The 10,944-nt window shown below is 39.2% G+C and overlaps 1 protein-coding gene across 1 annotated transcript; it reads left to right on the plus strand.

Moving 5' to 3' along the window:
* Window positions 1–3,613: 3,613 nt before the first annotated feature.
* On the plus strand, window positions 3,614–9,273 carry Mbd3l1 (methyl-CpG binding domain protein 3 like 1). Its single transcript, XM_027411634.2, has 4 exons — window positions 3,614–3,679; window positions 4,059–4,122; window positions 4,765–4,837; window positions 8,657–9,273. The coding sequence occupies exon 4, from the start codon at window positions 8,675–8,677 to the stop codon at window positions 9,242–9,244; it is 570 nt and encodes a 189-aa protein (XP_027267435.1). The 5' UTR covers window positions 3,614–3,679; window positions 4,059–4,122; window positions 4,765–4,837; window positions 8,657–8,674; the 3' UTR covers window positions 9,245–9,273.
* Window positions 9,274–10,944: the final 1,671 nt, after the last annotated feature.

Here is a 10,944-nt window from a genome sequence, read left to right on the forward strand (position 1 = left end):
TTTTTTCTCTTTTTGATGCAAGGCATACTAACCGAGCAAGATGAAAGTTTTTCCTATGCTGTTGTGTTATACTACAAAGAATCAGCCGACGTTCTAGTTTGCTTTCTACTGCTGCGATAGAACTGTCTGACAAAAAAAGACACTCAAGGAAGAAAGGATCGATTTAGCTTACACATCCCAAGTGCAGTCCATCACGGAGAGAAGTCTGAGCAGGAACTAAAACAAGAGATGTGGAGGAACACTGCTCACTTACTGTCTTAGTTCCTTATATTGCTCAGCCATCTTTCTGAAACAACCTATGATTTCCTGCCAGGGTGGTATTGCCCATAGTGTTCTGATTCTCCCACATCAATCATAATTGTTAAAGTGCTCCACAGACTTGTCTCCAGGCCAATGTGATGGAGGCATTTTCTCAATAGAAGTTTTATCTTTACAGATGACTCTAGCTTATGTCTACTTGACAAAACTATATCAGCTTACTATAGATATATCTACATACTTGTGTTTGTAACTTCATTCTTCACAATAGCTATGGTGTAACCAGCCTATGTAGCCATTAACAGAGGAATGGATAAAATGTAGTAAATATACATAGTGGGAGTCTATCCAGCCAAAAAGATTATGCTATTTGCAGAAAAGAATGGACAAGGATAAATCATTATACTAAATAATCATATTAAATGGAATAAAGCAGCCCCACAAAGAAAAATATTGTGTGTTTTCAGTTACTCATGGAATCTAGGGGGGACATATAGGAGGGAATGTCATAAACGAATTCCTTTTAAAATTGTTAATATAAAAGTACATTTTATTGTGTGTGTCTGCATGCAAAGGTCAGAGAACATCCCTCAGGAGTCAGTTCTTTCCTTTTACCACATGGGTTTCAGGGATAGTACTTACATTGCCAGGCTTGGAAAAAAGCACCCTTAGCCACTGAGCTATCTTTCAGGCCGACTATATGCTAATTTGGTAAGACATGGTTTTTATGTAAGACAGACTAATCCTAGGCTGTGTTGGGTGTCATTGCCTCAACCTTGTTATACATAGACATTTCACATTCTGTGTACTCTTGGCTGAATTGGATTTCTCTTGAGTTTAATCTGCTCCCAGTAATTAAAATTGGGACCAAAATGCCCAAGTGTGAGCATCAGGGCTGACTGGAGCCAGAATGTCGATGTCAGTTCCCAGACACAGATGGAGGAGTTCTGTTCCTGGTTCTCAGTCGAATGCAATCATCTGTGTGCTAGGGGATGTGCTGCAAGTGAACAACAGCTTTCAGTAGACACCTGTGCTGGGACCAGAGTGGGCTATCAGTTGCCAGGAATTTCACCCTTTACGGTGTAAAATTATTTGTGGCTGGAATAGGAATCAGCCTTAAAAATCTGGAATACTGACCTATAGTACAACATGAACAAAACATTTTGTTGAGAAGGTACACCAGTCATAGAAGATAAATGCTGTTTTTTTTTCATACAGCCATCCCTATTGTAGCCACATTTATAGAAGTAGAAAACAGAACAGTAGACTCCCTAGCCTGGGAAGAGGTATAAAGAGTTGGTGTGTAGGAGGAAGAGTTTCTGTTTTGGAAATGACAGTTCTTAGATGAATGGTGGTGATGATTGCACAGCAATAAGATATAAGATAACACTGACCCAGGCACTGAACAATGGGTCATAGGGTATAGTTTATGTTTTATAGAGTTTATGATATTTTTATTTTTTTTTACCAAAACCAAAAAGATTTTAATAAACTTATTATAAACTACCCTTGATCCTAGTGTCTGCTTTTTTAATTTATTTTTTATTTAAATTAGTAATAAGCTTGCTCCACATGCCAATCCCAGGTCCCTCTCCCTCCCTCCTCTCCTAACTCCCTACCAACCCCCCAAGCTCCTACCCATTCCCCCTCAGCTCCCCAAGAAGGTGAGGCCCTCCATGGGGGATCTCTAAAGTCTGTCATATCATCCCAGGCAGGGCCTAGGCCCTCCCCAATGTGTCCAGACTGAGAGAACATCCCTGCTTGTGCAATGGGCTCCCAAAGTCCATCCGTGTGCCAGGGATAAATACTGATCTACTACCCAAGGCCCCATAGATTGCTGAGGCCTCCTCACTGACACCCACATTTAAGGGGTCTGGTCAGTTCCATACTGGCCTCTCAGCCATCAGTGTCCGGTCCCTGAGCAACCCCTTGTTCAGGTCAGCAGTTTCTGTGGTTTTCACCAGCCCAGTCTTGACCTCTTTGCTCATCACTCCTCCATCTCTGCAACGGGATCCCAGGAGTTCAGTTCAGTGTATATCTGTGGTGTCTGCCTCTCTTTCCATCAGCCACTGGATGAAGGCTCCAGGATGGCATATGAAGTAGTCATCAATTATGATATTTTTTAAAGCAAAAGACTATGACTCGTAGCTATCCTGACATTGCCATGTTTTCTTTGTTCATCTGAGTGCCCCTCCTCTCCCTCCACCTCTTTCTTCTCTTCCTGCTCTCCCTGCTCTTCCTCCTCCTCCATCTCCTCTTCCTCAGTCCCTGTCTCCTTCCTGTCCCTTCCATTTATGTTTCTGTCGTCATTTCTTCCTGTTATTTCTCAATGAGTGTCTGCTCTCTCTTTGCTTCTCTGTCTCTCTTTCCTCCCTTCTCATTTTTCTCTCATCTGTTTTCTATCTTAAATGCCCCCCCCCAAGTTATACTACCAAATTATTCCCTTTCTGTTAGAAAATCCCATTTTTTCTTTGTTTCTGTGCCCTGTATCCTTTGTGTCATGAGAAGGAGAATTACCTTCACACCAGGTGGACCATATAGGCTGTAGGAATTATGACAAGGACTAGGATTTCATGAGGAAATACATCAAGACATCACCTTGCACTCCATAAATATATCTATCTGTCAAAAATTAAAAAAAGAGGAATGATAAAATTTATGAACAGCCTATATGCACAGAAGTTATTATATACTATGGCCCAAAAACTAATATTCCTTTTCGTATAAATTAAATTTGTTTTTAGCTAATATAACAACAAATTTTACATATTTATTGAATAATATGTTACTTTTGCATCACTGGGATTGAAATGTCCTATAGGAATGATTTAAGGCAGAGAAAGTTTACTTAGCTATATTTTCAGAACATTACAGTCTATCCTAGTAGTTGTCATTGCTTTTGGATGGTGAGATAACAGTTGTGGACATGTGAGAAGACTAGGAATCAGAGGCAGCTGATCTAGAACCAGAAGTGGGTATAATGTTCACATTACCTGTTCTCATTGATTTTTTTTTCTGCTAGCCAAGACCCTCAGGAAAAAGGCTCTATGCCTTCAAACTGCTGCCATAACTTGGGGACTGAGAATTCAAAACATAAGCCTGTGGGGGACAGTGCAGATTGAAGCCATAACAAGTACCATGTGACCGATGATGTTTTGATATATGTGCATTTTAAATTATTCAACTCATGTTAATTATACTGATCTTAAGACATCATCTGTTTGGGCAAGGCGGTGATGGCACACACCTTTAATTCCAGCACTCGGGAGGCAGAGGCAGGCTGATCTCTGTGAGTTTGAGACCAGCCCGGTCTATAAGAGCAGTTCCAGGACAGCCTCCAAAGCCACAGAGAAACCGTGTCTCCAAAAACCGAAGAGAAAGAAAGAAAAACAAACAAAAAACAAAAAGTCATTTGTTCAAGGTGAAAATATAAAAACTCATGAGAATTTTAATACATAGCCATTATTGTTTCTATTATTTGCATTTTAAAATACATTCTAGAAATTAAGTTTGTATTTTCTGTTAATAGCACTTATCAATGTATATGGTGAATTGTATAAAATGTGCATGCTCTGTATTCATGTTATTTATAATTATGCTAGGTGTGATAGTTCATTTTAAAGTCTGAGGCTGAAACAGGAGGATTGTGACTTTGAGGCCAGCCTGGGCTATAGAGCAAGGTGCAGGCTGACAAAAATTATGTACAGCCAGAACCTGTCTTAAAGATGTTTTCTACTTAAAGATTATGTGAAAAGTTCCTTTTGGATGTAATAACAAAGGGTCATTGTGACTTTTTCAAGGGGAAGAGCCACAGAATGATGACAACATATGAAGGTTCCAAGTAGTCTGAGGAGCTGGTTGGAGGTAAGATGTTCTAGGAAAACATAATATAGTTGTCCCTTTTTGAGCAGCTTGTACTAAGAGGAAGGGACAGAGGAGGTTAGGCAAAGGATTTCTATGTACTTCAGAGAAATGTAAACATTAAATGCCAAAGGAAGGATTCTCTAGGAAAAGAGACATTGAAGATAGAGGGATTTATTGGTGTATGTGGGCATGAAGAAGATGGGAAAAAATTGAAGAAATTTACAAACAGTCTAAGATATGTGTAAATATATCAACTAGACCCCTGAAACTTCAGCCTATTTATAGTTTCCCCATGAAGTACTGGGAGAGTTTTAAGAGTTTGACAGTTTTGTTCCTCTGCTCTTGCATGCATGTAAAGATCTGCCTTGGCTTCCTTGCAGTGGAGGACTACAATATGGAATTGTAAGCCAAATAAGCTCATTTTCCATCTCCTGCATTTGTCAGGGTATTTTATCACAGCAACAGGAAGTGGAACTAACAAAAAGTAAAAATGGATAAAGTACCAAACAGGCTTAAGGGTGATTCAGTGACTCATAACACGTAAAATGCCCAGGTATTATGACTTTTTTCCATGTTAGTTCTAAGTATTTTGTGTTTATAGTTGCACTAAAATAGTATGTTGTGTGTTTCTTCTTCCAACAGGTATCAGAAGGCCATCAATAGCTGTGGCGTGGTAATGATCACAATTTTCCTAACTTGAAGTTTTACAAGGCAGGTAAGATAAATGAAAAAAGAAATTTTCAGTAATACCAATGGGATTGTTGAGACCACAGACTGTAGAAATAAGTATTGATGTGGGATCAGGATGAGGGAGCTTGGATAATGGGTACTATAACAGCATGTGACTGTAATTTACAATATTTCATTATATAATAAAGAACTAGGAAAAAATTGAAGCTTCCAAACACAAGGAAATGGCAAGTACTAAGATGGTTAGAATGCTAATTATCTTGATTTAATCATAATACAGTGCATATATGTATACATGATCATACTCTTTTGGGAATGTTTGTATTTAGTATGTTAATCTAAAAGAACAAAAAGACAAACATGGTATGTACTCACTCATATGTGGATTTTAGACATAAATGATAAAATACACACTGCCAGAAAAGCTAGTAAACAAGGAGGACCCTAAGAGAGACATACATGGTCCTCTGGAGAAGGGGAAAGGGACAAGATCTCCTGAGCAAATTGGGAGCACAGGAAGGGGGGGAGGGAGCTAGAGAATGCGACGGGGAGAAGAGGAGGACTGAGAAAGACATGATGGGCAGGGAGGTTGAGTTGGGGGAAGAACAGAAGAGAGAAAGATAAGAGATAATATAATAGATGGAGACATTATAGGTTTAAAGAGAAATCAGGCACTAGAGAAATGTCTGAAGAGCTACAAAGATGACACCAACTAACAATCTAAGCAACAGTGGAGAGGCTACCTTAAATGCCCTCTCCTGATAATGAGATTCATGACTAATTCATATGCCATCGTATAGCCTTCATCCAGCAGCTGGTGGAAGTAGAAGCAGACACCCATAGCTAAACACTGAACTGAACTGAAATCCAGGTGTAGAGGAGGAGGACTGATGAGCAAAGTGGTCCAGACCAGGCTGGTAAAACCCATAGAATAGAAACAGCTGACGTGAACAAGGGAGAGCTCTTGGTCCCCAGACTGACAGCTGGGGAACCAGCATGGGACTGATCCATACCCCCTGAATGTGGGTGTCAGTGAGGAGACCTTGGAAATCTATGGGGCCTCTTGTAGTGTATCAGTACTTATCCCTAGCGTAGGAATGGGCTTTAGGAGCCCATCCCACATACAGGGATACTCCCTGAGCCTAGACACAAGGGGGTTGGCCTAGGCCCTATCCCAAAAAATATGACAGACTTTGAAGACCCTCTATGGAAGGCCTCACCCTCCCTTGGGAGCAGAAAGGTAGGGTATTAGTTGGCAGGGGCAGGGGAAGAGGAGATGGAGAGGAATCTGGGATTGACATGTAAAATAATTTTCTTTCTAATTAAAATGAAAAAGAACAATTTCTATGATAGTCAAATTGTAAAATATACCCAGATGTCCATCATCACATGAATGACTAAAGAAAATGTGGCTTATATAGACAATTAAAAATTTTATTTTGTGACAGGGTTTCATGTAGCCTAGACTGATTTCAAACTCACTGTGTAGCTGACGATGCCCTTAAAATGTTGACCTTCCTGCCTCCATTTCCCAGGTGCTGTCATTACCAACTGGAATCACCACACTTAGGTTTAAGGAGGTCAAACCTAGGATCTTGTGTATATTAGGCAAAAATTCTACCAACTGAGCTCTATAGTTAGTCCCTACAGAATGGACTGTTATTCAGCCATAATGAAGAATGGATCTGTGCCATTTGCAGGACAGTGGCTAGAACTAAAGACAAGCATTTTGAGTGAAAGAAGTCAGACTTGGAAAGACACATACTAGGCTGTGGAGATAGTTTAGTGGATAAAACACTTCTGTGCAGTTATGAGGATTGGAGTTTGAATCCCCAGAACCCACATAAAAGCCAGACAATATTTGGGAATATATGTGTTTATGGGTAGGAAGTAACAACAATCAATAAAAAAGGGGTCAAGAATTTACAAAAGAGAAAGAAGGGGCACATGGGGGCTTGGTGGGAGGAAGGAGAAGGGAGAAATGATATAATATAATCTCAAAATAAAATATATTGAAAAACAACAAACAAACAAATAAAAAAAACAAATGGGCAAGTGTGGTGGCCACCTGTAATGCCAGCACTGAGGAATCAGAAATAATATGTCTCAGGGGTAAGCTTGGCTACTCAGAAAGACTACTCAGAATTGGCAAGCTCTGGGTTCAGTGACAGACCATGCCTCAATAAATAAATAAAGTAGAAGTCTATTGCAGAAGATACCTGGCATCAATTTCAGGCTTCTGCAGGTACACATGTACCTGCACACACACATGCAAAGACATAGCACATGTATATTCTACCCATAAACACCCAAAAGAAAAGACAAATACCGTATTTCCTCTCATGTGGAAACTACATTTAAGGCAACTTTCACATTTTGTATATTCTTTTGTGTGTGTGTGTGGGGGGGTGTAGATATGTTTGCCATGACAAGCATGTGGAGGTCAGAGGATAGCTCATGGGATGCTCAGGGTATCAGGTTCAGCTGCAAGGGTCCTTACTTTCAGAGCTACCACTACATGGGATGTGTGTTTTAAATAAAAAATAATATGACATGAAAAAGGAAAACATGACAGATGTAGAACTGAGAAAAGAAGGAGGTAGAAGAGGCATAATAAAGAGCAGTATCCATGGTGACTATGATCAAAGTCCATCATTTGTGAATATGGAAATGCCACAGTGAAGCCCTTTTGTATGGTTAATGTATATTAATAAAAATTAGTAAATGAAAAGAGTGGTAAGTATTTCAGAGTCCACTTTTGTTTTTGAGGAATAGTTATGTGCCATGTACTATCTATTATATAAAATGTAGGAAAAAACCCACTGGAATCAAAATCTAGTAATGAGTATATTTCCCTCCTTCCTTCCTTCCTTTCTTCCTTCCTTCCTTCCTTCTTTCCTTCCTTCCTCCCTCCCTCCCTCCTTTCTGTCTTTCTTCCTTCCTTTGTTCTCTTTTTCTCAGGTCTTGTAGTGATTCTTTAAGAGTGATACTGTTGGTAGTTTTGCTGTTAATTTTAAAAATACGTATTTCTTCTTTGAAAGTTTCATACATATATGAAATGTATTGAACATTTCATTCCACTTCATGCCCCAGCTTCACCCAAATACCCTCACAACTTTCTCTTTCCAACTCCATGTTCTTCTTTTTACACCTTCTGTAAGCTATTAGTGCTTCTCGTATGTGCATGGGTATAGGGCCATCCAGTGAAGCCACATTCTGAGGAAAACTCATTGATCCTTCCTCAGCAGTCATCAACTGCCATGAACTTCTTCCCACATCTGTTCTGGAATGTTGGCTGGCCTGATCTTGTACAGGTTTTGTGTGAGTAATTAGAGCTACTGTGAGTTCCTGATTGCAATGGCCCTGTTGTGTCCAGAAAATGCACTTTTCGTAACACTCTTTCCCAACCTCTGGCTCCTATGATTTAATTTCACTTTTATTTAAATGTTAAAGGAGGTATGAAAATCATGTGGCTAATAACAAATTCATCAGACCTCACAGAAGAATGGTAAAATTAGATACATAGAGGAAGAATGGGGACTGTGTGTCATGACAGGGAATATGAGATCTCAAGCAGTTGGCAGTTGATCCCGAGAGAATAAAAATACACTCAAGCAAGGAGGGAGTTTTGCCAAGTGGTTGGAGAGTTTTGACTTTGAGCTTTCTGTGCTAAACTTAGATCTGTTGGACGGTGTCCTTGAATACAGGTCAAATACATCACCAGAGAGAGAGAAGGGGGGATGGTACAAGTTAAAAGCAGCATTGATGACTGATAAGTATCACATAGATAATATAAGGAGGCAACCTTCACCACATTAATCCAATTTTATGATTTACGTTACAGGGCTAAGAAAGGAGTCAGATGGGAAAGGCTTCACAGAGGAAGCGGCGTGACTGTGAGAACACATCAAAGCCAAAGACTTGTTTAAACACCTCAATCCCCTTGAGGATGTCCAGTTATACATTCAAGAGGCCAGTCACTAGAATCACATCCCATCAGGGTAATGAGGTAAGATATCATCAGTGGGAGGAGACCTTGGACAAGCCTCAACAAGCCTGCTGGCAGAAGAGACTGCAAGGACTCCAGGCCTATAGCAGTGTAGGAGAACTTTTGAGCACTTCAGATCTTGCCAAGGCTTTGCAAGACCTTACACCTAGAGGCACAGATTCATCTGTTTCAGAGACTCAAGCCAACAGCATTGACTTCAGGCCCATGCCCACCCATGAGTCATCTTCAAATTTGGTGGAGATGATTCCAGAAGCAGGTATGCCACAGATCCTTTGCAATCAATTTCTCGTCACCGAAGAAGATATTAGAAACCAGGAAAGGAAAGTGAAAAAAGCAAGAGAAAGACTGGCAGGTGCATTGATTGCACACAAGCTAGCTAACGAGGCAGAGAAAATGAGGGAGTCAAGGAAGGCAAGCTTATAAACACAGGGAAGGGATCTGGGGAGCAAATACTGCAGATGAAATGCAGAATTGTTTTAACACTTCTTTGCAGTGTCTTTTGTTGTTGCTTTGAGACCTTGAAACTTTAAGTTTGACAATACTTTATTAAAATTCTTTCTGTAATGCAAAAATGCAAATGATTATTTTTGTTTCTCTACACACTTCTTTCTCTGCGTTGAAGATCAATCCCAACTTCTCACTCAGACCCAGCAAATGCTGTACTATAGAGCCATATCACCCAGCCAGTAATTTTTATTTTTTAAAATTATTTTAGAGACTGGAGAGATGGCTCTGTGATTAATAGCACTGGCTGCTCTCCTGAGGACCCAAGTTTAATCCCCACATCTACATATCAGTTGACAACTGTCTGTAATTACAATCCCAAGGGGATCCAATGCCCTCTTCTGGTCTCCATGGACACCAGGCACACACACAAGCACACACACACACACACACACACACACACACACACACACACACACACTATTTTTAATTTATGTGTCTGTGTATTGCTATGTGCATATCAGAACAGGTGCATGAAGTGACCAGAAAAGGAGGACATTGTATTCCCTGGAACTGTAGTTATAAGCAGTTGTGGGCTATCATATACTGGTTACCAGAACCAAACTTGGGCACTCTGCAAGAGTTTTAAATGCTCTTAAGTATTGAAGCATCTCTCTAGCCCCAATAATTTATTTTTGAGATAAGAAATTGAGTTTGAGATGAGAAAAGATTTTTCTATTGCTCTTTAAAGTCCTATATTCATTCACTATTTTATTTTATTTTTAGGATAATGGACAAAAATTGCTGTTTAATAACAAGATTTATCATTGACTATAAATGTTTAGCTCTCATCAATAATATTGCACATATTTAAACGTCACTATTGTAGACCATCTTATAGTTTAGCTATACAAATTGATGATTGTAACTAAGAACCAGAGGAAGGAAAACTAAGAATTTGCTCTTGCATAACCCAAAGGATTTATATAAGATTTCCAAGAAAACTGGAGAATATGCTTAATTAGAATTTCATAATGAAAATTTATAGAATCTATGTCTTACTGAACCAAATCCTTTATAAAATTAATAATCTTATATTTCTTACATAAATCCTCTTAATGTATTTGTAATATGATGCTTTTAAAGTATTCAGTGGTATTTGATGCAGGGAGGAATGAAAGGAAGGGAAAAGGTGTGTGTCTTCAGCTGACAGCTTTTATTTTAAATCTTTAGGGCTGCATTTAAGTGACATAGAAAAATTCAATTCCGTATGTATGAACTGTTGTTAGCAAGGCACAAATAAAGAACTGAAAGAAAAATCAGCACTGAACATATATAATATCAGCTTAGGAGCCAATCATGTTGACATTGTCAAACTGGATGAAAAAAATAAACTGTCAATATATAAAGTAATTGCTTAAGTCATTTCCTTATTTGTGTCATTATGGTACAGTGATATTAAAGATGCTGGTTTGCTAGGTAGCTTAGTTGCCCTTTTGTACTCTAGCTTACCAAACATCTTAAATTACTGCTACAAGCTGTCTCCTGACCTAAGTGATAGTCTTATTAGGCAGTACACAGCAACTTCTCTTTCATGACTCTGTTTACAATTCAACCAGATCAGTTTTAAATGGACTATATTCAATTGTCCACAGGTTCGTATGCACAAGTAGCAGACA

The sequence above is a fragment of the Cricetulus griseus genome, chromosome 4, assembly GCF_003668045.3.
Source record: "Cricetulus griseus strain 17A/GY chromosome 4, alternate assembly CriGri-PICRH-1.0, whole genome shotgun sequence".
Classification (NCBI taxonomy): Eukaryota; Metazoa; Chordata; class Mammalia; order Rodentia; family Cricetidae; genus Cricetulus; species Cricetulus griseus.